General features: G+C 35.9%; 2 protein-coding genes and 1 pseudogene across 2 annotated transcripts; 1 reads left to right on the top strand and 2 right to left on the bottom strand.

Moving 5' to 3' along the window:
- Positions 1 to 607: 607 nt before the first annotated feature.
- On the top strand, positions 608 to 2,085 carry LOC118349602 (annotated as a pseudogene).
- Positions 2,086 to 11,332: 9,247 nt separating this feature from the next.
- LOC109007615 (ras-related protein Rab11D-like) lies at positions 11,333 to 13,527 on the bottom strand. Its single transcript, XM_018987363.2, has 2 exons — positions 13,175 to 13,527; positions 11,333 to 12,186 (listed from the first exon to the last, which is right to left on the bottom strand). Exons 1-2 carry the CDS (start codon positions 13,399 to 13,401, stop codon positions 11,739 to 11,741), a joined length of 675 nt encoding a protein of 224 aa, XP_018842908.1. The 5' UTR covers positions 13,402 to 13,527; the 3' UTR covers positions 11,333 to 11,738.
- A 12,428-nt stretch (positions 13,528 to 25,955) lies between these two features.
- On the bottom strand, positions 25,956 to 26,417 carry LOC109020850. Its single transcript, XM_019003374.1, has one exon. It carries the CDS (start codon positions 26,415 to 26,417, stop codon positions 25,956 to 25,958), a length of 462 nt encoding a protein of 153 aa, XP_018858919.1.
- Positions 26,418 to 27,576: the final 1,159 nt, after the last annotated feature.

The following is a 27,576-nucleotide window of genomic DNA, read 5'->3' as shown; positions in this document are numbered from 1 at the left end:
ACTTGAATTCAATTTCAAGTTTTTAACAAATTGTATATATCTATATATAATATATTTATATAAATATTAAAAATATAATTTTTTATATTAAATATATATTGATATTATATATTTTAACTAGTTATCAATTTAAATAATTGATGTGCAAAATAATTTAAAATATGTTACATCAACATAATTGATTAGAAATGATAAAATTTAAGATAAAAAATAAAGTGCTTTGTATATAACTCATGTAAAAATAGTTTAAAAAAAAAGTAAAAATATATTTATTGAATATATTCTATTGGGAAAAGAACTGACGAGATTTATTTATTCATGTATTTATTCATTTGTGCAATGCGATATATCTGTCTGGGTAGTAATTGACTTATTACTCTATTACTATTTATTTATTATTCATAGTTCATTTCTAATTTTTTTTATTTATTTATCATTTTTTTACATATTTTTTTAACATTTTTAATTATTAAAAAAAATTAAAAAAGTATATAATTTTATTAATAATTAACTGTTAAGTAAAAAATATTAAAATAAATAAAAATAATAATAAATAAATAGTAAGAACCTGTCATTTTCTTATCCGGAATAAACCCAAACCAAAACCCTGACCTGAACCCAGCGGCAGCAACTCACGGTGTGCAAAATGGGAGGTAAAGGAAGAGCTCGCACGCAGAGAATGCATTTCAAGGAGAGTAGAGAGAACGTTTGGAAGCGCCACAATTCAGACCCGTCGTCCGACAACAGCAAAAACCCAAACAACAACAATGACAATGAGAATTCGAATAGGCAGGCAGCCCTTCGCCACCCAAAACCCGCATTTGATGCATACTATAAGGTACTATCTCTTTACTTTGTGGGTGTTATTCATTTATTCAAAACGGGTTCTGGTCGTGATATCATTTATTAGCTCTTTCTGTCGTTTTGTTTTCGGAGATGAGATGAGATGAGATAAAATTAAAGTTAAAAAATAAAATAAAATATTATTAGAGTATATTTTTTAATATTATTTTTATTTTGAGATTTGAAAAAGTTGAATTATTTATTTTATTTTATATTGAAAGTTAGGAAAGTTGTAATGATGAGATGAGATGAGATGAGATGTTTGGAGAATATGAATACTTGCCTTTCTCCCTTCTTTTGGGTGATGGTAGGAACAAGGGATACTGTCCCCTGAGGAGTGGGACTCCTTCATGGAAGTTCTTCGGAAACCATTACTTAATAAAAAATAAAAATAAAACAATCTTCGGAAACTATTGGTGCTGCTTTTAGAATCAATTCAAGGTAATTTTAAAATTGGTGTGTTTTGATATTCTATTAACAATGGCCATTGAAGTGATTTATATCAGATAGCAGAGAAGTTGGAATCTCTGTATTCGTTTAATTGTGCTGTTATAGGCCTGTTTTCTACTATATAAAAACTGTAGAGAATGTTTGCTAAGTGGTCGAAAACAAGTAGCCGGCAATGCATGTAAGCAGCCAACATCCACCGAAGCCTTTCAAAGAGTTAAAATTCAGGTTAAGATACCCCTCCTCCTCCATCCCCCACACCACATTTATAGGAAATATAATAAAATATATGTTATATGACAGTGGGGCTCCTGCCTCTAATGAGACCAAAAAAATTAAAAGAGTGGAAGTCTTTTGCCTTTTCCCATGCTATGCAAAATCTTTTGGAATCATGATTAATCTTACAAGATTCCATTAACATTTATTTGATGACCAGGTCATATTTTTCCATACGTTTACGTTTTGCAGTAGCCAGTTTTTTTCAGACATCCGATCACAGTTAGAAAATGACTTCATGAAATCTCTTCAAGCTTTGAGGCGCATAATTAACTTTGCAATTGTAGTGCAGTGATGGATGACCTTGCTACCATTGTTGGTCATTATTTTTGTCACAAGCTGCTGTGTTTCTTTTAATTTTCATTCTTTAAGGTCACTGATGGCAAAGTGGAGGCTATTAAACATTGCCTTGGTACCTCAATAGTTTAGACATTGAGGCCTCCTGCGCACATGCAATATTATATCTATGGAAATCCTTCCTTGAGGGTATTTTCGTCGCACAATAACTCATGCCAGAATCTAGTCCTAGTGTATTCACTCACTCCAAGCCTATTATGACTATAAAATCTATAATTTAAGTGCGCTTTGTCTTTCTTGTCTGTCTTTGCTACAGTATATGTTAAATTTTAGCAGGAATTGGTTTCTTCCAAACTTAGGTTCTGCAATAAATTCAGTAACGACTGACTTTATTTTTTCTCTTTTCATGATAAGAAGTATATTCAATGTATAGAGACTACTCAACACAGAACTTCTGACATTAAGCAATGGAGAATTCTATATACTACATTGCCATCCCACTTTCATCCCACTATATTTCTTTTTTTTTTTTAATTTTTTTTTATAGGTAATCAAGAAATTTTATTCATAGAAGTAGGCTAAGCCCAAGTACACAGAGTGTATACATGAGAAAAAACCTGATTAGAGTTTATTATCAGAAAAAGGAGATCATGGACATTTAGCCCATTACAAACAATAGCCCCTGCCCATAAGAACAAAGTTTTAAAAAAGAAAGCTTTAAGCTCATCCATTGTTCTCTCACAATTTTCGAAGCTTCTATCATTTCTCTCCCGCCAAATGCACCAGCACATGCATATAGGAACCATGTTCACAGCATCGCCCACCTTGGCATCCGTCTACTCAAGACCAGCTCATTTGATCTATATGCTTTCTCAGATGTTGACTGAGTTGGTTGCCCTTCCACCCATCGGTCCACCACCGGGTTTTGCACCTTGGCAGGAACTGCATCTCCTTGAATGCTAAGAAACATGCCACTATTGCTCATTCTAGTGCTGAAGCTGCCGTTCCATGGCCTTTGTAGCTGTTGAGCTCACTTGGCTTTCCTTCATCCTTTGTGACCTCGACATCTTCCTTCCTCGGCCCCCCAATCCTTCACTGTGATAACATCAGTGCTTTACATGTCTGTTAATCCCGTATTTCATGCCTGGACTAAACATATCGAGCTCGACTATCATTTTGTTTGTGAAAAATTTTCCCTTGGCACTTTTGAGACTCGCTATGTACCATCATCTCATCAACTCACTGACATTTTTACAAAGCTATTTTTTGTGACTTACAATTCAAACTTGGCCTTTGTCCATCTCCCTAGACAAGTTTGAGGGGGAGTAATAATCATTCTTCTCAAGATGACGGCATACGCCACCAAAAACCTGTCTAATTTTCTGAAATTCTGCTGCATCCCTTATTTACAGCTTGTAATCATTTTATTCTTGGCATGTACAACTTTGTTTTTGCTTGTATAACTCATTCCTTTTTTTGTAAGTAAACGTGTAATACTCTTCTATAAAATAAAAGATGCTCTCTTTGTTCCATCGTGAGACAGAGTTTTCTCAAAATTCTTTACGGCCTGCGAGTTGATCAGAATTGCAGTTAAGTCATGAAGTAGCCTCACCCGAAACCATGTCTAGTTTTCTTAAGTGTAGAAACAATCACCTCTTTCTTATTTAGAAACCATTTTCCAGATTGCTGCCACTTGTGAGTTGCCTCGGAGGCCTCACCAATTTTCTAGGAAATCCATCAGTCTAAGAGGCATGACCCATAACAATCCAGTTCTCGCGAAAAAATCACCCCACATGGTCCTGGCCACCTCACAGTGTAAAAACAAATGATCTACTGATTCACCATTCTTCTTACAAATACAACACCAGTCCAACACCATTACCCAAAGTTTCCTTAAGTTATCTATAATGAGTATCTTGTCCAGAGATGTTGTCCCTACGAAAAATGTTGCATGTACAAGATTCTCTCCAAAGTTTTGGCGAATCGATTGAGCAAGGTGATGGAGAATTTAATATTGAAGCCCCAAAATGTCTTTGTCAAAGGTAGGGATAAATGACGAGTTGAAACTTCACCTGGTGAAATGGGCCACAATATGTCCTCCACTTCAAGAAGCAGGATTGGGTATTGGAACTTGCAATCTTTCAACAAAGACTTGCTTGGCAAATAGCTATGAAGATACCACAATGAATGGGGGGGCCTTGTGGAGGATATTTATCGAATTGAAGCATGGAGAACCATGAGGAGGATGGTGCTCCAATGAGTTGAGTGGGCCTTATGGAGTGGGTTTATGGAAGAATATAACTTATAAGAAGAGGGTGAGACACATATTCAAGAAATTTTCGCTTTATAGTGGGTGATGGATCCAAAATTAAATTTTGGCATGATGTATTGTGTGGCGATAGGGCATTTAAGAAAACTTAGGCCTTGTTTGTTTTCACAGATGAGATGAGATAAGTTGAGTTGATTTAAGTTGAGATTAATGTTAAAAGTTGAATAAAATATTGTTAGAATATATTTTTTAATATTATTTTTGTTTTGAGATTTAAAAAAATTGAATTGTTTATTTTATTTTGTGTGAAAATTTGAAAAAGTTATAATGATTAGATGAGATGAGACGGGTTGAGAGGAGTTATGAAAATGAACGAGGCCTTATTCATAAGTTTATGATATATCAAGAGTGAAAGAAGCTTGGATTGTGGACTTATTAATCATCTCTAATGGTATTCCCCAATTGAATGTTACATTTTTTTAGAGATGCACAAGATTGAGAAATTGACGTTTTTTCGAAGTTCAATGGCATAGTGTACTCAATTCGCTTGTTGGGGGGAGTGGAAGACAAGATTTCTTGGTGCCCTTCTAACTAAGGTAAATTCACAGTCTGCTCTTCTACCAAGCCATGACAATGCACAACACAAATCCATTTCCATAGAAAAGTATTTAGAATAAAAAGACACCTTTAAAGGTAACATTTTTTGTATGGACACAAATCCATTTCCATAGAAAAGTATTTAGAATAAAAAGACACCTTTAAAGGTAACATTTTTTGTATGGACAGCACCTTGTGGAAGATGCTCACTCTAGACAACTTAAGGACATGTCAAATCATAGTTATGGATTAGTGTTGTATGTGCAAGAAGAGCGGAGAGTCAATTGACCATCTACTATTTCATTGTGAGATTGCCATGAAATTGTAGAATGAAGTCTTTTTCTTAGATGAGTTAGCTTGGGTGATGCTGAGAAGGGTAATCGACCTCCTAACTTGTTGGAGAGGCATTCGGGACAATTCTTAAATTGCTTCGATATGGAATATGGTTCCAATATGTTTATGGTAGCAATGTTTTAAATTTCGTTTCGATGTTCATTTCGGTTTAGAGCAATGCTATATAACCTCCCAACCTCCACATTCTACATTTTTTTAAAATTTTAATTTTTTTTGAATTTATTTTTTTTAAACTAATTCAATTCTTCTATTTATTATTTATATATTAAATATTTGATAAAAAAAATAATAAAAAATTAAAAAAATGTGGTGTGTGGAGGTTGTGTAGATTTTTTCATGTTGATATAGTGGTGGAATATGTAAGTATCGCACAATCCTTTTGAAAAATAGTGATCTATCATTAAAAAATTAATTTCTTTTACATATTTCACATATTTGCTCATTTTTTTCGTCAAAAAAATTGCGCGATGCATATTAAATATTATTTCTCTAACTATATAGATATATATTATATATATAATGATAACTAATAATATAAATACATAATATTATTAAAATAAATGCATCATATTATTACTGTTAACTTTAAAATAGAATAAGTCATGGTATCATTGATTCATTACTATCAACAATTTTTATTTTTACTTTCATTAAATGGTGGGAGTAGATGGGTAACTTTAACATTTGTTGTTGGGACTAGACATGCGTGCTGCCCAATGCGGTGATGGAGATGTTGCATTTATGCAGATAAATATGAGAAGTCGGATGTGATTAATAAAATGGTAATGTTATGTATAGTCGTAGAATATGTAAGTATTATATAGTTATTTTAAAAAAGAATAGATCTATTATTTAAAAATTAATTTTTTTTTGTGAGTTTTATATTTATTTATTTTTTTTAAAATGACTGCACGTTACTTACGCACTCACGACTGCAAGTATCATTTCTCTTAATAAAAATGATAATGTTTAAGCCCCGTTGGGGCTTTTGCTGGGAGTTCTCGTTGGAGGTATGGTGTTATTTTATATGTATTTTATTTAAGTAATTTTTTATATAAATTTTTTATTATTTTAAAATATTTAAAAAAAATAAATTTAAAATATCATTAAGAAAATACTTTTTTAATCAGAAAGTAAAAAAATATATATTAAAAAATATTTTCTTAATCATGAAGTAAAATAAAAAATATTTTTAAAAAAATAAAAAATATTTTTAAAAAATAAAATAAATTTAAAACATTATTAAAAATATTTCCTTAATTAAAAAGTAAAAAAACAATCATTAAAAAATATTTTTTAACTACAAAGTAAAATAAAAAATTATTTTTTATGATTTTTTATTTTATTTCGTGATTAAAAAAATATTTTTTAATAATATTTTGAATTTATTTTAATTTTTTAAAAATATTAAAAATTATAAAAAAAATTTATATTAAAAATAACTTAAAACAAAAACACATAAAAAATACATTACTAATCCCAGCGAGAGATATAACATTTCTCTAATAGTAAAAAGAAAAAAAAAGGCCCAGGTTTCCTTTCTCACTCACTGACACAGCTCTGAACATTGAAAGGAAATTGAAGAATTGCAACTTTGACATGATTGGAGACGTCTGCCACTGCCAGCAAATGGAGGAAGTAGGAAATTGAGTAAATTACGAAAATGCCATCAGATTCAGATTGTTTAAAAAAATGCCATGGTTTACGGTTTCGGATCGAAATAGCCGTTCCGGCCGGAATGACCTGAAATGCACCGAGATGATCAGAATTTCATCCGGTACGAAATATTCACCCACACTGTACTGGTTACTGTTTCAGCCGGAACGGATTAAAAACTTAGTATGATAGTGTATTTGGAGGAAGATGAATAAAAAAAGTTTTGAAAATCAAGAGCGGTCAATGGATGTATTTAGAAACTTATTTTTCAGTACTTTATTCTATTAGTCAATGGAAAAATATTTGCATCAGCCCCACACCAGCACACACTCAACCTATTGAGTGTAAAAAAAAAAAAAAAAAAAAAAGTGATGTGAAGTGTGTGCTGGTGTGGGGCTGATGCATAGCATTTTCCCTAGTCAATTGTAATCAATTTTCATGGCATGACATTTCATGAATTCCTTATATCACTAAATTAGCACGCTTAGGCGTTACTCATGTCTATGTCTCGCAAACTTGGACTCTTGCCTATTCTTATGATCAATAAAATCTTGTTTACCAATCAGTAAAATAATCTAGTAGATGAAGTTAATGGTGAAATTGAATATGGTGCATAATGGAAGCTTGCCTTTCTAATTAAATTTAGAGGATCTTGTTCTACTCTTAGTTTTGTCCATTCTTTTCAATTGCCTTTTTTTATGGATTTGGTGCAATGACCAGCAATTTAGTCTACTAGAACCTTTATTTTTTGGACGGGAAAATGTTTGCATTGGTTATATCGATAGGTTAATATTGAAGTTGTTGCTTTTGGCATGTGATCGCTTGTTATAAAATCAATTGAAAATTTTCGAATTAATAAAAAAAAAATTAATCCTTTAGAAAGTTAGTATGAAGCAAGTGATGTTGTACATGACAATTGACTGGGTTCAAATTGGATATTTACCTGGAAAATAGCTTCCTCTACCCAAATCAAGAGCAAGAAATTGTTAACCTTGCATGATTGCAAGGCAACGATATAAGAATGTGGTCTAGCTTGGCTATCTGCATGCTGCTTTCAAATATGAGTCTTCGTTCATTCACTTGGACATGCTGGTAAGTGACAGGGAGGGGCACCTAGTTAGTATCCTACAAAGATGTCCCCTTGTACCGCAGAAGTGTGATTATTCCCAGCATGTTTCCTTCTGGCAGAAGTTTTGTGGAGTGAAATGAGAACAACCATGATACAGAATTGGGAGAAAAGCTTGAGAATGGTGGTAATAGAAATTCTGAAGATGGGTTCCAGCCGTTAAGAGGATCCTGTAGCTCTGACTGATGACTTGGATGAGGAAGTTTGTAATTTTACTCTTGACTGCTGCATGAGGATAATGCCTCATGATCAAAACAGTAGAGCATTTTTTTATTGCCGTCTTCCACAAACTTTCCCCTCTTCCAGGTAACTTCAGATGGTATCAGGCCATCAGTTTTTAGATCCAAGATATTTGAGGTATCAGCATTGGTATACAAAAGTGATAGAATGCATGTGCCTTACGGGGAAATGGATGTTGCGTCTTCTCTGTTTTGCTTTGTTTTTATGAGGAGAAGATGATTGTCTTGATACCCTTTCGTAAATGCAACATGTTATATGATATGTTAGTTTTTTAAATTTATGATTTGCATCTGGAGTAATTCTTGTGCTCTACATTCTGTTTTTTATTTCCTCGGATGATTACTTTGCGATATTTTTTCCCCCCACAGCTATGCAGGAGAAGCCCAATGTCCGCTAGGAGCTAGCCATGCGTAAAACTACCGAATCAGCTTATTGAATATACCAATGGGGCGGGGGTTATTTCAGGAAGAGGATGAGAAATGGTACAGATGAACCCGATCGGGTTGCTGTGGAAACTTTACAGCTCATAAGACGATACCCAACTTTAGAGGCAAAAGAAAGTTACAGATTCAAGGCAAGTGCAAAGGGGTTGATTCTGTTGTTTTCTTCAAAGAATAATCCATCATCAATAGTGTTAGTGTAAAAATAATATGTTGGCATGTTTTTATGACAAAACTTAGTCCAATTGAGTTATAAATATGTTTAAGTAGAGTTTAGGTTGCAATTGGAACAAAAGGTGTAACTATTGCAAATTCGTAAGACTTGATGAGATCGATCTAGCCTGATTAAATCAGTCATAAATTTTGATTTCAATATCGAATTGAGGTGATATTGGTGTTGTTGGAACGCTAACTCAATTATCTACAAATCCATGTTTCATAAGAATCTTCAAATGCCAATATTTACGGGGTCAAAAGAGCTTGACAATGTCACAACCAAAAAATCGAACAAAAAGTTTGTTTGAGTGAAAATCTCGAGAATCACTTTTTCACTAGAGTTTGGACTTTCTAAGTGGTCTACTCAAATCCTAAGTATATATATAAAACAATATGTATGACTTCATCATATTGTGCTCGTGTTCAAGTGTTGTTGAGTCCATTGGTGTGAACTAGACATAATGAAATTTGATTTCGGATTGTGGTGTATTGGGTGTAGGGAGGAGAAATTTATAATTTGAAAATATGTGGCTAAAATATGAAGGCTTTGAGGAGCAAGAAAATATAATGTTGGTCATCATATACATTCCAAGCAACTCCTAGTCATGTTTTGGAATGTAAACTAAAAGCATTGAAGTTGGATTTTAAGAAATGGGATGAGGAGGTGTTTTATGATATAGGAAGAACAAAGAAAGATCTTATGGAAGGTTGAAAAAACATGAACGACAATCATCCAGAGAAGGTAGATCCGCATTCCGGGTATCTTCTTAAGGATTATCACCGACTCCCCTACAGTACAAACAGATCCTGTACTCAGCCTTAGTGGACTTCAAGCATCTTCTGCAATATAAAACTATTAAATTTGATGATTTTGTTGATGCCGAGTTTGGACAGAAGGGATCAAACCTAATGCTAGGCTATTGTGTTATTGTTTTGGGCTAAGGTATACATTACCAAGTTGTCAAAATGATCAGTGTTCCTTTACGTGAGTGCCTAACGGTAACTTTTCTTCCTGTAGGTCCCAAAGCCTCATTGGATTCTACCCAAGTGGACGAGTCAGCAATAGCCACTGGATGCTGGAAGGGTAGAAGCAGTTTATCTGTAATGGTCACTGCAACTGACTGCCAAGAACTACTTGAAAGGCTCTTAATTCACATGGAGGCTGGAAATGGCTCGAAATAGTATGTTGAGATAGAAACTAGCAAACTTGCATCTGAGAGTTGAAGTTATTTAATTTAGAAACTAGCAAACTTGCATCTGAGAGTTGAAGTTATTTAATTTATTTTTCTTTCTGTATTATATTATAATTGTGTAATCTAATATTGGATATTATCATGATCATTCTGGTAAAGTTCTTTATTTTGCTAGTTTAGATAAACTGATTCTTTTTCATTGTGGACTCCGATTTTCCTTGCCATGTCATGCTAACGCAATTCCCTAGAACAAGTAATTACAAGTTTGTTGCTGAAAATTATTAGTCTAGAAATAATTCTACATACCATATTCCTGGATGTTTGTCATAGTTTTGCAGCACAAAGCATTATACGTGGCCTCTTATTGAGATGGCATGGAATTTGGAACTTGTTTGAAAAACAACGCGATTCTAGAAGAACTTCATAAATCCAGCATTTGGGATATAATCTACGACCTGGTCCATCACAGAATTCGAGTTGATCTTTGTCGCAATACTCTGACTAGATGTTGAAAGTCCTAGAAGAATAACTTCACAACTAAAGAAACAGTTGAAGATTGTTACGATCTCACATCGACTAAGTATGAGATTGGTTGGTGGTTTGTAAACCTCTAGGCATCATTCTCTTGTAAGCCAGTTTTCACGGGTGAATTCTACCTAGTGAGTTCATAACAAATTGTATTAGAACCACCCCATGTATGCAATCTATGTTGACACGGTTGCAATCGTGCAGTACGAGAGATGATGCTGGCACGACAGGTTCGTCCGGAGCTAGAAAAGACCTAGCGCACAGCCAGCCCATGTGAGCGCTGGGACAGCCGTGGACGTCGGCTGCGGAGCGTGATGGTTGTTATGATCCTACATCAACTAAGTATGAGATTGATTAGTGGTTTATAAGTCCCTAGATACCATTTTCTTATAAGCCGGTTTTCAAGAATGAATTCTACCTACTGAGTTCATAACAAAGATGAATGAGAATATTTTATGTTATGCTAACAAAAGTAATACACTGAAGTTAAAAAAAAAAAACTATTTATTGTTTCTTGATATGGCATCAAATTATTAGTAAATAAATAGAAAATAACTAAGAATAAATCTTTACAACTTCATAACACTCCATATTTTTTTTAATTTTTATTATTTTTTTCTTTTATCAAATACTTATTATATGAATAATGAATAGAAAATTTGAAATAATTTAAAAAGAATAAACTCAAAAAAAAAATTTAAAAATTTAAAAATTTAAAAATTTAAAAAAATATAGAGTGTGGTGGAGGTCGTGTAGCAAAACTCAATAACTAATACTTGTTCAATCATTTGATGCCACGTAAAAAATAATGATGAAAAAGACAATGAATGACATTACTGTGGATGGTATATCATGGAAGAGTTGGAAAGTCGCTTTCTATATTATTCACTACGATGCTTGAGTATCAAACTGTCAATGTAATTTTGGAGCCACTCCCTATGGAAACTAAATAAACAGTATAAATGGCAATGGGGTAATAGCTGCCATATGTTAGCGCTAACCCTCTGGCCTCCATGAACAGGTACTTCCCATCCCCAGCAACTTTCTCAGACAACAAATGGGTAACAAGCAATCTGCAACTAGGCTTATCTTAAGTTCTTTCTCCCATTTCACAACATGCGAGTAATCAGCTGCCTGTGCAAACACACGGAAGCACTGCAAAATATACAAGAGATACACCAGACACCCCCTAAAAAAATCTCTGTGATGAACACAGGACGAAGATTCCCATATTTTGAAGCCTCAACTCAATCAAATCACAATAATCTACAGCACGTACTGCTCTTAGTTGGGATCTCTTGTGCAGGACCAGGGATAATGATCTTCTTGCCAGCAAGGGATGTAGGGTTCCCATTACTTCGGTTTTCATCTGCAACTAGGCTTTTCTTGTTCACAATGTTGAAGATCTCGGTCAACACAGTTAAGAAGGCAGATTCAACATTGGTTGCTTCCAGCGCTGAGGTCTCCAAGAAAAACAGACCTTCATTTTGAGCAAATTCTTTGGCATCCTCTGTGGGGACTGCACGCTGATGCTCAAGATCACTTTTGTTCCCTATCAGAATGATGACAATGTTCTTGTCCGCATGGCTACGCAGCTCTTCCAGCCAACGAGGTATGTGATCAAATGTCTGGCGTTTGGTTATGTCGTAAACCAGCATTGCTCCAACAGCTCCCCTGTAGTATGCACTTGTAACCGCTCTGTAGCTGCTCAATCCACCAAAAGACATGATCAGATTATCGTCAGTTGAATTAAGGCCTCGGTTTATTCAAAATAACTTAACAGAGGATTCAATCATGATCCATACAAAGCCTACTCACAATAAAAATACCGCAACAAAGTTTGCAAAGGGCCCCGCTCATTGAACTGAAGAGTATAAAGCTAAGCAATCTGGAGTCTACTAACGATCCAATTTCTTCGGCAATTGTGTTGCTATTATGTTCTTAGTGGAAAAAAAATACATCCTTAAACCATACCAAAAGACATATGGGAGGCATGTACCAGAGAATGGCGTAGGAAGGATTCACACACACTATACACAGCCGTTGTTCATATAGGAAATATAATTAACTCTTCAAATAATATATCTGCACAAATGTCGAACATATTTTGGGCATTTGAATTCTATCCCTCAAAAAGGAATATTGAAGTTGAAAAATGTAATCACCTAAACACCCCAACTTCCAAATATAAAATGTAGCCTTAGTAGAGGGGACTGCTTTTGCATTCAAAAAGATTAATCAGATATGATAAATTATAATACACCCCAATTATATAACCGACGGTCAACCCACTTCTCTAAACACCAATTTCTCAACTACAAACATCTTATTTTCTTTCGATCCTTTTCTTTCATGTACAAAAAATATGCAACGATCTTGATTCTGATCGGGAATTTAAGCACCTAACATGAGTAACAAATTTTTTCGAACTTCCTATGTATTGGGTTGCGCCTTTCGCACTTAATAATAAAGATTCATAAAACTCGACGTGGAAATAGAAGTGATGATTGGAATTGCATTCCATACACAAACCAGTATTATCAAAAAAGAATATGCACAAATTAGTAAACTCAAGAACCAAGTCTCAAAAGCAAGATCGATCTCGAGCGAACACTATCGGTGAACTAAATCAGAATTCTAGGAAGCTAGAAAAGTTGAAAGCGGAAGTTTCTAGAGAGAGAGAGTTGAGCACCGTTCTTGGCCGGCGGTGTCCCAGATCTGGGCCTTGACGCTCTTGTGCTGGATAACGAGGGTGCGAGTCTGGAACTCGACCCCGATGGTGGCCTTGGACTCGAGGCTAAACTCGTTGCGAGCGAACCGGGCCAGAATTTGAGACTTCCCCACCGCCGAGTCCCCTATCAGCACCATCTTGAACACATAGTCTATCTTCTGGCTCGCATCGCCATACGCACTCGCCATTCTGTCTCTGTGTCTTTGAAAACGATGAAGGAGATCGATGTGAAAAAAGGTTGAGAGATTTTATGATCTGGTTGGAAAAATATTTTGAAGACGAAATTTTATGGGATGCGGTGAAAGTTGTGAGCTCCAAGGAAAATACGTAAGATGTTTTAATTAATATTTTATTATTAATTTTTTATCACTTTTTTATTATTATTTACAGTAGAGATGGGCATCGAAAGATTCGAAACCTCGCAATCTGTTGTACCCCTGCATGGGCGGGGCGGGGCTCCATGCAGCTAGATGTGGGGCGTGGGTGGCCCCGTCAACATCTGGGGCCTTTAGCTGAGATGAGGGTTGGAGAGGGCCAAGCCTGCCGTTTTTTCCCCACCCTGTATATATATATATATATATATATATATATATATATATTATTTATATTATATATGTTATATAAGAAAAAAAAACCTCAGCTATAGACGACGTCGTTTTATGGTTTAGATTTTTTTATAAAACAACACCCCATACCAAAACGACGCCGTTTTATTTTTGCACGACTCCCTTTACCTCATTCTCTGTTCCCTCAGCCTCTGAAAACTCTCTCTCTCTCTCATCTCCATCGTCGTTCATTCATCGTACGCATTACGCCATTGTCATTCGCCTGCATCTCCATCGCCGAAAGTAAGTTAATCGAATCCGAACTCCGAATTATTATTATTATTATTTTTTTTTGAGTTATGGAGATTGGAAAAATATTGGGATTAAATGGAAGAGTTGGAAGATGATATTGTGTCTTTATGAATTGTGTGCTATGGAGATTTGATTTGTGCATATATTTTGATATTTGTATTAATTTTTTTGTGTATTTTGATGACTTTAAGATTTCATATTAGAATCCTAAATCAGTTTAGGATGCCAATCGAAAATTCTTAATTATGTAAGGAGTTTCAAGATTATTGACATGATCTAGCTAGCCTACAACATTCATTATCTGCAACAACTTCTAAAACGTTGTTGATTACAATGGCAACAACTAGTAGGTGGTAAAAACAGTAAAAGAATGATGAGGATTAAGCTGCTTTTTCTTATTATTCCACTTTAGTTTTTTTTTTTTCTTTTTCCTTATTTTCATCCCTTTTTTGTCATCTTGGATCGTGGGTATCCTAAAAAGTTTTTCCTTTCAAAAGCTATAGGGTTTTGCACAGGATAAATTAAGTTTTTTCCTATAAAAAAGTTGGGTATCCTAAAAAGTAGGATAAATCAAGTTTTTCGGTCAGCATAGGATCGTGGGGTATCCTAAAACGTTTTTCCCTTTCAAAAAGGATTTCTGTCACTTCCTTTATAAATTAATTTAGAGATTTTAAGATTAAAAATTGAAATTCTTAAATTAATTTATAGAATAAGTTATAGAATGAGTCATAGAATGAGTTATAAAAAGTTTCAATGCTATAAAATATAAAGAATTTTGATCATTATGAGAATTGGATATCTTTACAAGAAATGGTGACTTTTATTGCAATTTTTTTTTGAACTAATTGTTGGAAATCTTTTTTATTGCAATGGTGACTTTTATTACATGAAATTGTGACTTTTATCAATCTATTTTATCTAAAAGTTGGTAATCTTTTTTATTGCAATTGATTGATAGATCATGATCTTTTTCACTTCAATTATAAAGCTTTCACCTCTGGTTTAAAATTAGAATGATGCATGAGAGGTTGGGACGGATGGAATGCTTTTTTAATTGCTGAAAATTGATGAGTATACATTTGAATCATTGATATTAGTGGCTGTGAATCTGTTTATATTAGTGGTCGTGAATCATTGATGTTATGTCATTATGTGAATCCTTGGTGTTGTGTGAATCTGTGGTGTTGATTGTTGATGTTAGTGACATGTTTTCATTTCTGATTTTTGACTGTTTTGGGGAATCAGTAATGTCTAGTTCGGTAGATTTTAATGATAGCTCTCCTACTCCTACCCCAATACCTAACCTTACACCTGGCACTGACCCCACGGACCCTAGTCCTAACCATACGGAGATGGAACTTTGCCCTTTCCCCAAGCCCACACAAACCAAGAAACTTGTTTCCATAGTTTGGTCTCACTTTACCAAACTAGAGGTGGTGACCTCAATAACCTCCAAGCAAAGTGTAACCATTGTGGTAAACTCTATGAATGTCACACTAGGAAACATGATAGATCACAATTAAAGGTCCACTTATAAGAACAATGTAAGAAGAGTCTAATATTAAAATCATTACAAGAGAAGAGTCAATCTAGACTAGAGATTGGATAAAAAAAAAATGTTAGATGGGAGTAGTGGAGGTTCAACATTGAAGGGGTATACTAAGTATGATTCCGACGAGTGTAGAAGAAAGTTAACTCGTATGGTTATCACGGAAGAGCTACCTTTTCGGTTTGTGGAGGGGAGATGGTTCCAAGAATATTCTAATTGCTTGAAACCTAGATTTAATCTTTCTTCTTAGCACATAGTGGAAAAGGATATTAAAAAACATTACAAGAAAGAAAAAGACTTGTTGAGGGGAAAATTGGCGGGTCAAGTAGTTTGTCTCACTACTGATATTTGTCTCACTACTGATACTTGGACATTCGTTCAAAATTATAATTACATGTATTTGACTGTATTTCATTGATTGTGATTAGACATTGCACAAAAAAAATTGTGAAGTTTTGTCAAATTTTCGATCACAAGAGCGAGATGGTTGGGAAGACATTGGAGACCGCAATAAATGAGTAGAGGTTGACACGGGTTTTGAAAGTTATAGTTGATAATGACTCATCTAACGATGTCGCATTAGGATATCTTAAGACCTATCTTAGAGAGGGAAATAAGACAATCTTAGATGGTGACTGTTTGCATGTTAGATGTGCTGCACATATTTTGAATTTAATTGTGACTGATGAGTTGAAAGATGTTGATGACTCGGTTGCACGAGTCAGAACGACTGTGTGATTTGTGAGATTTTCTCTTGCTAGATTGGAGAAATTTAAGGTTGCTATGAGAAATGCTGGCATAACATCCAAGAATGGTCTTTGTACTGATGTTCCTAAAAGATGGAACTCAACCTTCTTGATGTTGGATGAGGCTCAAGAATATAAGACAACCTTTAAATTATTGAGTGATAAAAATATTCAATATGTCAAATATTTTGATGAGCACAAGGGATCAATATGTCAATATGTCAAATATGTTAATTGGGAGGTTGTTACTACTTTTGTAGATTTTTTTTTGCTTTTCTATGAGGTCACATTGAGGTTATCTGATTCTTTGTACCATACATCCAATGATTTTTGTTAACAAATATGTAGGGTGAAAGCAGAATTGGATGAAATGTGTAGGGGTGACCGTATTAGGATGCGGGAGATCGCATTGATGATGATGGTCAGATATAACAAGTATTTGGGAGATTTGAGTAGGCTAAATATTTTATTATATGTGGCTGTTGCTCTTGACCCTCAGATCAAGATTGATGGCATGATATATGGTTTGAGACTTGCGCACTGGAACACATGAGCTGAGCTTATTGGGACAAGGGTTAGAGAAACCCTTTGTAAATTGTTTGATGAATTTACAGTGATCAGGGGTGGTAATGCATCAACACCTACATCTACCCCACCACCTCCTCCAGAAGCCGGGGCACGGAAAAAGTATAGGTTGGCGTGGGGTGAGAGCCCCTCATAGAACCCCTTACTAGTCCGTCAATCTTCTGAAGCGAAGCCAAAGGTAGACATATATTTGGCAGGGGATCTTCTCCCATATACACGAGAATTTGATATATTAGCATTGTGGAAGACCAATGTTGTGAAATATCTCGTCCTTGGAGAGATAGCCTGTAGTATTTTGGTCTTCCTTATTAGCATTGTTGCCTCAAAGTCAGCCTTTAGTACTGGAGGACGCATATTAATATCTCGTCCTTGGAGAGATAGCCCGCAGTATTTTGGTCATCCTTATTAGTACCGTTGCCTTAAAGTCAACCTTTAGTACCAGAGGGCGTATATTGGATTTATTCTGGAGTTCATTGTCTGCTACCATTGTTGAGGCATTGATTTGCACACATAATTGGATCAACATAATGAAAATTCATGTTTCAGATGTTCTTGACTTTAAGGAGATAGAGGAGGAAATGGTGGTGATCAGCCTGGATTTGGTAATCGTTGATTTTATTTTATTATTTTGATTTATTTATATTTATTTTATCAGTATTAATTTCAAATTTAATTGTTGTAGTAATATATGAGACGACGTCTACCTCCGCTGCAGTATAACTTCATGGTATTGGACCCACCATTGCCATTTTCCATAGGTTTGTACAATTTGTATTGTCCTTTAATTATTTTTTGTGTTTATATAATTTTTGATATTTAGTTATTTTTCTTGTATTTTTTTAGCTTTTATAAGTTTATTGTCATATTCGCAGCTCAAGCCTAAAGTCTCAAGCCTTAAGCCTCAAGCCTAAATCCTAATCAGAAGCCCAATGACCAAAATTCAAATGATCTATTCTCATATATTCTCATCTTGATCCCCATCTCATCTTGGTTAGTCAGATTTTAGTTTTTAATTTTTTCATTTCTAATATGTGTTTGTAATTTTAATTTCTTGTTTATAATTCTAATTTATTTTCATATTAAAGTGTTAATATTTCAGATTTTATGATCTCACAATAGGCATAACTAATTACATGTCTTTTCACCCTAGGCCACCCGCCCCAAATGTCAAACAGCTCACTTAGTTCAGTTGTATTCAGTGATTTAGTTATTTGTAATGTTGATACAATGTCATATGTTTGTAATCTTGATTAATTACACTCTGCCTCCTCGAACTTTCACTCAATTCATAATGTGCATCCGAAACTAATAATTGCATCAAAGTGGAATCTCGAACTTTCAAAACTTCCCAATGCCCTTTTCCGTCTACAGTAGTGTCAAATCTAACAGAAATTCACTGTAAATATGTAATTTTCATCTAATTTATTATCATTGACCATATAAAATATAAAATAATATATGTTATCAATTAATAATAAATCATTACTCATTAACCATATATAAAATTATTTTATACTTAAGTTGCAAGCAAGTATGAATAATCTATGTACACAATGAAATTATTTGATATTAATTAACCATATATAAATTAATAAAAAAATTCTTTAATAATTTATTATTTATTATTAATTGATAACATATATTTTATATGGTTAATGATAAAAATTAGATGAAAATTACATCTTTGCAATGAATGTTATGTACATGAGCAGTATGTGCAGTGAATTTCCTTAGATTTACTGCTGTAGTGTAATTAACCCTTGTAATTTTGTAATTGTTTTATCTTAATTTGTATTATTGAAATAGCTTAGTTATTATTATTAATTTATTAGGTAGTAGTACTTCATTTTTTCTTAATTTGTAAATTATTTTTATTACTATAAATCCATTTTTTTTGTTATTTGTTTTTTTTTTTGGGTTAATTTCTGGACCCAAAATGGCCCAGGGCCATTTCAGCTGTTTTTGGGCCCATAATCATGTTCTGGGCCGATTGCCCATTTGGGGGGAGGGTGTCTGCCCTAGCACCCCGGTACCCGGACGGGTACCTTGCCCTCGCACACAGAGTGCGGATTCTGAGGTGGAAAACCCCACCACCCCGGTGCCCATACGGGGGCGGGGAGGGGGCTACCCCACCCCGTAGGGTGCAGGTAACACCCCTAATTCACAGATCATCTAAGATCACCTTACTACTCAAACATAGTTTTAGTTACATGTTACCATTTAAAGTTACCGCTCTAGTATTTTAATTTTTTATTTATTTACCTAGTAATTAAAGAAGTAAGTATTAGTAAAGTTGCATATTTTTAAATTTTTTTTAAAGATTAAGGATGTTAAAACAATATTTAAAAGAAATGAAATAAAAGGAACAACAAATTTGTACTAGCGGTATGCCCAGCGGTAAATGGTGGGCAGCACACTAGCACAGTCCTTGTATTTATTTTTTCTTTGAAAAAGGGAAAAAAAGAAAATCTAATTTGATAAACTCTAATTTAGAACAAAATTAAAAAATATGATTAAGGTGCAATGGTTGGGCGGCATCAAGCTCCCCACCTAGTGACTTACCAGAATCGGTGGGTGGCAGACGGGCCGACCCTTGGGGAGATCTAAATCGGATAGCTTGAGGGGTGTTGATAGGACGTAATCCAAGGATCAAAAAATTAGAATCGGGTAAGGACAAATTCAATGAATCGGACGATTCATGAAAATTTTGAGTTGGAAATTTCAATATTGACAAAAAGTATTAAAAATCATATTTGATGCAATTTACTCATCTTATATCATGTATAAAAGAGTATAAAATATAAATTCATTGACTAGTTTCAATAAAAATATGATATTAATCTAAATAGTTTCAATAAATATGTAATTTATGTATTTAACCTTAGTTGTCGACATTTTGTTTGTCTAGTACATGAAAAAAATAAATACCATTAAGTTATAAACAAATGGCAAATGTAGTATTTTATTTACAACCATAAATTTAATGTAAAATACTTGTTAATACCGTAATTTGCACAACACACTGGAAGGGAGGAAAGAATCATCCCTGGACCACAATGGTGATGCGGGCTCTCAATACAATGATCTTCTCGTTCATCCATGAAAGTAAATAATAAATAAGTAAATAGAAATAAATAAAGGGAGACACAAGGATTTACATGGATTTGCATAAAAGCCTACATCCACAGGTTGTTTGGGGTAAAATCCACTATGATGGGTGATTTTACTATCTCTCATAGCTTCACATATCTCTCAATACAACTGAGAAATTTAGGGAAGATCCTTTGGAGTCACTATGTATGGTGGAGTTTGAATGTATGGAGCTTTTGTTGAGAGCCTGTAATATTTGTGTGGATCTCCTCCTTATATAGAGGTTTATTTACTTGGAGTGATTGAGTCCAACTTGCCTTGAGATACTCTTTCCTCTCAGGAGTTTGAGTCAACTTACCTTATCTCTCCTTAGCCTTATCTCTTGACATGATTTTCAGTATTATCCCAGGGCTAAATTATAGGCTATTTATATGACTGCCAACAGATGCCCGCGATTCCAAACGTCGATTTGCTCACAATAAGAAGACATTGAGAATCTTTAAGTCAATAATTTGCAAAATAAATTTTGAAAATTGTTTCTTGTTTTCTGTTTGTTTTGTGCTAAGCAGTGAAGAGCTCAACTTGGAGAGATAGGCAAGGGATGTGCTCGACTACGTTAGTTGCGAGTGCAAAGCTCTGCTTTGGTGAGAGATGTACTCGACCACATTAGGTGCGAGTGTGGAGCTTGACTTTGAGTTTGTTTATTTGCATGAATGTTTGCTTGAGAGATTGTTTATTGTTAGCGAATAGTGCATATTCCCATGATTAATTTTTTGTGTGTATTTTTTGTGATTATTTTTGCTATTGTTGGTAGTAGTGGATTTTCTACGCCTCGGTATAAATCGTTTTGATGTTCCCATCTTGGAGTTTATGTTAGAGTTTGTTTATAGTAACCCTCGCTTAAGTGGTCAGGAAGCCTATCGACTTCCTGGATCCATCTTAGGCAGTTGCCGAGCCTGTTGACTAGTTTCTGAAGGAAACCTGCGTGAGGTTGTTTTGGAGCTCGAAAGCTCTTTCCTGAAGGTACCGCTAGCACGGTTGTGGCATGAGTGTAAACACTCGACGTTTGCTAAAGAATATATTGTGCTTGTATTGTTGTCTAGGTGAGAGAGGTCGGGTAGTCTAGAGACTCAACCGCTTGTTAGGCGTCTGGGAGGTCAGGCAATCCTTGATCTTTCTTGCCTGTTGGCTCATCACGAGGGAGGTCTGGCAATCGAGGGACTTGCTCTGCTTGTTGACTCTCGGCGAAGTATGAGTAAGGTTGGGCGGTCCTAGACTTTTCTTGCCTGTTGGCTCGTCACGAGGGAGGTTGGGTAGTCTGATGACTTGTCCCGCCTCTTAATCCTCGGCGAGAGATAAGTAAGGTCAAGTCGTCATTGACATTTCCTGCCTATTGACTCATTACGAGGGAGGTTAGCTAGTCTGATGACTTGTCTCGTCTCTTGATCCTTGGCGAGGTATGAGTAAGGTCGGGTGGTCCTTGACCTTTCTTGTCTGTTGGCTCGTCACGAGGTAGGTCGGGCAAATTGACGACTTGCCCTGCCTCTTGATCTTCGGCGAGAGATAAGTAAGGTCTGGTAGTCCTTGACATTTCTCACCTGTCGACTTGTCACGATGGAGGTCGGGCAGTCTGATGACTTGTCCCTCCTATTGATCCTTGGCGAGGTATGAGTAAGGTCCGGTACTTCTTGACCGTTCTCGCTAGTTGGCTTGTCACAAGGGAGGTCGGGCAGTTGAGTGACTTGTCCCGCTTGTTGACTCTTGATGAGGTATGAGTAAGGTCGGGCGGTCCTTGAACTTTCTTGCCAGTTGGCTAGTCATGAGGGAGGTCGTGCAGTCTGATGACTTGTCCCGCCTCTTTATCCTCGGCAAGAGAAAATTAAGGTCAGGTGGTCCTTGACCTTTCCTTCCAATTGGCTTATCACTAGGGTGGTCAGGCAGTCTGATGACTTGTCCCGCCTCTTGATACTTGGCAAGAGATGAGTAAGGTCGAGCAGCCCTTGACCTTTCCCACCTGCTAGCTTTTGTTCGAAAGAGATGCTTAACCGTGCTAAAAATACAAATATGGTTAGTGTCTATAATCCAAATCACAAATGTGAGATTGACAAACCTGAATCGCTTTGCTAGAGAGTGGTAAAGGTTCGGGGTGCCTGCGATACTGAACGGTCTATTCTGATTATAACAAATTAAGATGTCCAAGTGTGCTTAAGAGGGGTTTCGTAGCTAGTTTTTTGTGCCACGCATGTAATTTCTAGTGAAGTATATTCATGGGGCGTAGAACAACTAGGTTTGTCGTGGGACCCCGAGGAGTTTTATGGGGGAAAATCTTTCAAAAATAAAATTTGTTAGTAAAAATAAAATAGCAAGTTTGAAAGAGACAAACCAGAACAATTTAGTTGCTGCTTTCAATTCTTCCTTGATTGAGACCGTTCACTGTTGAATGATTTTTGCACGGAAAATTGTTCATCCTTGAGCACTTTTGTAGCAATGAAAATTGTTATGTCTCTGGATGATTTTTGTTTGTTCACTTTCTTGGAGGTGAGGCAAGTTCAACTTCGAGTCAAGTAGCTTGAATCTTTTTTTTTTTTTTTTATTAGACTGTATCGCCAAGCAAAATTCACGTGTATGGCAAGTAAAATACTGTGTATGGTGAGGGACTCTGTGGGTGAGCAACTGGCAAGCAGCACTCTGTGGGCAAGCAATCGTGGCGAGCAACCAGTGGAACACAAGTGTGGCGAGCAAACCATGGACTGAAGTCACTATGGTGAGGAACTTTAGTGGTGGGTACTCGTGGCTAGAAGCTTTGTAGTGGGGGTTCTGTGGTCGGGGACTGCCAGGCTGGGACAAAAGACTCCGGTGAGTTAGGTAGTGGCTGTTATTGACTTCCCTAGCTCAAGGCGATGAGGAATTGCTGGGAGGACCTATCGGGAGGAGTTACTGTGGTTGAGGAATGCGTTGCTGTTGAGTAACTCATGTGATATGATGGTGGAGAGGGACGACTGTGAAAAAAAAAGCCTCCATGGTTGGAACCATCTTGCCAGCACTGTTGATGAGCTAGGTGATGGCCAGTGGCTGGCTTTGGTTGCACGTACATGGCAGATCGAACTGTGCCTCAGTTAGCTTCTAGTGGTCGAGCTTGCCGGTGACTTATGGGTCTAGGGGCGCCACAGCGGATCGATCTACAGGGTAGAGGACCACCGTGCTAATGACAGAGGCTACCTACGAGTCTTGTGGTGGTCGTTGATGGCCTTGCTAGCTACTGAGTTGTCGACGGGTGGCACTGCCCTCCTTTGTTCGTCAGCTCCGGGCATGCCATCTTGCGCGAAGCACCTCACCGGCTACAGACAACGTCAGTAGGCCCAATCATGGCCACTAGCAGCCTTAACTGTCCCTAGGCAGCTGATGGGTGGTTTCCCGCATGCTAATAGGTTCCTGGCGGTGAGATACTAGCGAGGTACAGTTCCATTAGTATGAACTTTAGGCCGCACATTGTAGGCATTGAGGAAGGAGCTTCTAAGTTGGCAGAGGCAAGAGCTGACTACAGGGAGGCCTTTGATTAAAGGAAGAAGACGAGACAGGAGCTTGCTGGGTTGGAGCCGAAGGTGAGCAGTGGATGTTGAAGCTGGGCTAGGAGTTGGTACTTGTAAACACATTGGTAAAATAGCAAGTCATTGGGCCATAGTAGAAGTGGAGGTGGATTGAGCTTGTTGGTCACGAAAAGGAAAGCGAGTTTCCTCAAATATCACATGGTGTGATATGTAGGTTCCCCCACTTTTGAGGTCCAAACATTGACAACCTTTGTGAGATGAGTTGTTGCCCATGAAAACACATAATGTAGACCAAAAATCCATTTTTGAGCATTATATGGTCTTAAATTGGGCCAACATGCTAAATCAAAGGTTTTCAAGAAGGTGTAATATGGTTTGTGATGAAAAAGACAAGCTAGTGGATATTGGTTTTGAATAACCGGTGAAAGGAGTTGATTAATAAGGAAACATGCGGTTTGGAATGCATGACTCCAATATTGTTTTAGAACATACGGGTGAGCTAAAAGAAAAAGACCAGTTTCCCCAATATGCCGGTACTTTCTTTCAATGGAACCATTCTACTCATGATTGTGTGGACATGTTAAATGATGAATAATGCCTTGATTGCAAAAATAAGTGTTAAGAATTCGAAATTCCCCTCCCCAATCTATTTGGATGACCTTGATTTTGCGCCCAAATTGACATTTGACCAGATTTTGGAATTGATAAAACATGGACTCAACATCAGATTTCTTTCATAAAAGGTAAAGCCATGTAAATTTACTGAAATCATCCAAAAGGTTACATAATAACGATACCTTTCAATGGGAGAAGACCCCCAAACATCAGAAAATATTAGATTGAAGGGATTAAAAGAACACGAAGGGACAAATGAAAGGACAGATTGTGACTTTTACCATGTTGACAAGAGTTGCAAACAATAAATGTCTTATTTTTTTATGACAGGAAGCTTATTAGAAAATACATGGAGTTGACTAAATGCATAGAAGGATGACCAAATCTGTTGTGTCAGATGTCCAATGAAGCTCGTTCAACAATAAAGGTAGTTTTGAATGAGGAACTAGATAATGGAAGAGTGGAGAAGGTATAAAGTACATCTTTAGTTGGTCGTTGGAGGAGGATGTTCCACGTATTGAGATCCTTCACACAAAAGAAATCATGATGGAATTAAAAGAAAACATTATCTTTATTCTTTTGTAAAATCATGAATAGACAAGAAATTTTTCTCAATGGAAGGAACATGTAACAATTGATTTGAGAACAAGGATTTGGCAAGAAACTGGATGAAGCAATGTGATTAATGGGCAAACTTGCACCATTACCCATAAAAGAGTATGGAAATATTCTTTTATTTTTCTTGCAAAATCTTACACCTATTATCTTATATTTCAGAACGGTTTTGTCGAGTTGGTTTCAGCTCATTTCGGCTTCTGGTATCGTGCTATGTTCTGCGATGTAGAAAGAACGAAATGCATAGAAATGAGATGGTCCCTGGTGGCGCAAAATAAAAGCAAAGGATTAAAATAAGTAAGGGCAAAATAGACATTTCATTATTGATGACATGGCGGGTGTGTGTTTCGTGCCTCGTGATCGGCATGCTTTCTAGCATTTTTCTATCTTATGTGCATGTTTAAGATTGCGGTGGAAAATATAACTTATAACTTTAGGGCTTATAGGTTTAGGGCTTATAGCTTATAACTTAAGTAATAAGTTCTCTTATTAAAAAGTTATTTACTATTTGGTAACCATATGTTTAAAATACTTTTCAACACGTTATGTTTATTTGGAAACAAATTCAAAAGGTGTTTTCTGAGGTAGAAATGATGATTATTTGAATTTTTAAAGATTATGACTATATTTTTAAAAGTTTGAAAGTTATAATTATCTGAAATTTGTATGGGTATTTTCATCCGTTTACAATATTTTTAAAATTCGAATTACGTTCTGCATTATCCAGAAAAGCACGTTTGAGGAAAAACATCAAAATGATTCCTCAAACATGTTTTTCCTCAAACGTACTTTTTAGCTTATTTGAGATTAAAAATGCTTTACTATGTAACACCCAAACAACCTAAATTTTTTTTATTAAAAAACTTTTAAAACTATTTAAGCATTTTTAACTTTGCAACCCGATATATATATATACACACACGCGTGCGTACGCGGACAATCAAAATAAATGTGCTAGCTTGCTACATGCAAGGCTCATGGACTTATGTTACGATCACTATGACTTGATTGTTGTTGATTATGAATACAAGATTGACTTGAGCTGGAGGCCATTATTAACTCTACATTGTTGTGGACATGATCTTTACTTTTTTTTTTTGAAAAGAACATTCGAATTTTATTAATTTCCAAACATGCTTACAATAAATGAGCAATACATTGAGGAACTTCTATATCAAACATTGAATTAGCAATGCTTAATGCACTTATTGCCAAAGCATGAGCAACTGAATTAAAACCTCTTTGAATATGAGCAACTGTCCATTGTTGAAGTTGAGCCAAGAGAGATCTAGCATCTAATATGAGCATACTGGAACTGTCCCATCCTTGAGCACCATTTTTAATACCCTCCACTATATTTAGAGCATCCCCTTCTAATATAATCCGTTGGAAACCAAGCTCCATAGCAAACTTTGAGGCATAAAAAACAACATAAGATTCTGATAGATGAGGATCAGGTAACAGATTTTGTTTCATCCTCATGGTAGCCAAAACATGACCCTTACTGTCCCTTACCACAACTCCAAAACCAGCCAAAGAAAGATGTTTATCAACCGATGCATCCAAATTAATCTTGACAATACCTTGAGGTGGAGGCATCCAACAGGATGAAGATATAGTAGGAATAGAAATCCTAATCTGTTGAGATTGATAACTGGTGTGTATTTCAGATAATCTTTGGCTAGCTTGATTAAAAAATACTAAAGGAGAAGATAATAGGTTTTCAAAAATCACTGCATTCCTTCTTTTCCACAGCTTCCACATCACCACAGTAATCTGTAAGAGCTCCTCTTCTTCAAATGTATCAAACAGATTAAACAACAATTCCTTAATGCAATTTTTGCTTTTTTTTTAAAACCTTTTTGAGCTATAAAACCAAACATATCTAGCAGCAACATAGGACCATAAAGCATGCTCAGCTGTTTCCTCATATAGATCACATATTAGGCACATGGGATTGTCAACAACCTTTTTCCTATAAAGATTGAGCTTGGTTGGTAAACCTTCATGACATGCCTTCCACAAAAAAACTTTCTCAGCATTAGGCAGCTTAAGGGACCACAAAATTCTCCATTTAGCTTAATTAGAGTTATGAACAGAACACTGACCTTTCTTACTTTCCTCAAGCTCAACTTGCATATGATAAGCAGATTTGACAGTAAAAATCTCCTTCCTAGTATAAGACCAGATCTGTTTATCTCCAATTCCACATTGGCTAACTGGTATCCCCAAGATCATCTCAGCTTCTTCTTGGTAGAAAATTTGTCTCACAAGCTGGTACTTCCATTGACATGTTGATTCATCAATAAGAGTTGAAACTGGAGCATCGTAGGTAGGACAGAACACCTGCTTTGGACTTGGAAATTAGGAGCTTAAGGTAGCCACCTATCAAATCAGATTCTGATATCCTTCCCATTTCTTACCCACCAACAGAGACCTCTCATGAGAACCGGTCTTGCTAGCAGGAGACTTCTCCATAGATAAGAAGGATTTCTGCCTAATTGTGCATTCAAGAAATTGCCTGAGTTATAATACTTTGAAGCCAAGACTTGAGCTGCCAGAGAGGAAGGATTTTGCACTAGCCTCCATGCTTGCTTGGCCAACATGGCCAGATTAAAAAATTCCAAATCTCGAAATCCCAAACCCCCCACAACCTTACTTTTTCCCAGATCAAATCTTGGAACCCACTGAATCCTCCTCTCATTTGATTTCTGCCCCTGCTAGTAAGCAAGTACAACCCTATGTATTTCATGCAAGA

Source organism: Juglans regia, chromosome 10 (genome assembly GCF_001411555.2).
Source record: "Juglans regia cultivar Chandler chromosome 10, Walnut 2.0, whole genome shotgun sequence".
Lineage (NCBI taxonomy): Eukaryota > Viridiplantae > Streptophyta > Magnoliopsida > Fagales > Juglandaceae > Juglans > Juglans regia.
This window is presented reverse-complemented; position numbering and strand designations above follow the sequence as displayed.

Bases quoted from the DNA above. Each gene is read 5' to 3' on its own strand.
- LOC109020850 (XM_019003374.1), bottom strand. From the start codon at position 26,417: ATGCCTCCACCTCAAGGTATTGTCAAGATTAATTTGGATGCATCGGTT.
- LOC109007615 (XM_018987363.2), bottom strand. From the start codon at position 13,401: ATGGCGAGTGCGTATGGCGATGCGAGCCAGAAGATAGACTATGTGTTC. The intron at 12,187-13,174 runs GTGCTCAACTCT...TGGATTGAGCAG, and splicing joins GACACCGCCGGCCAAGAACG to CTACAGAGCGGTTACAAGTG.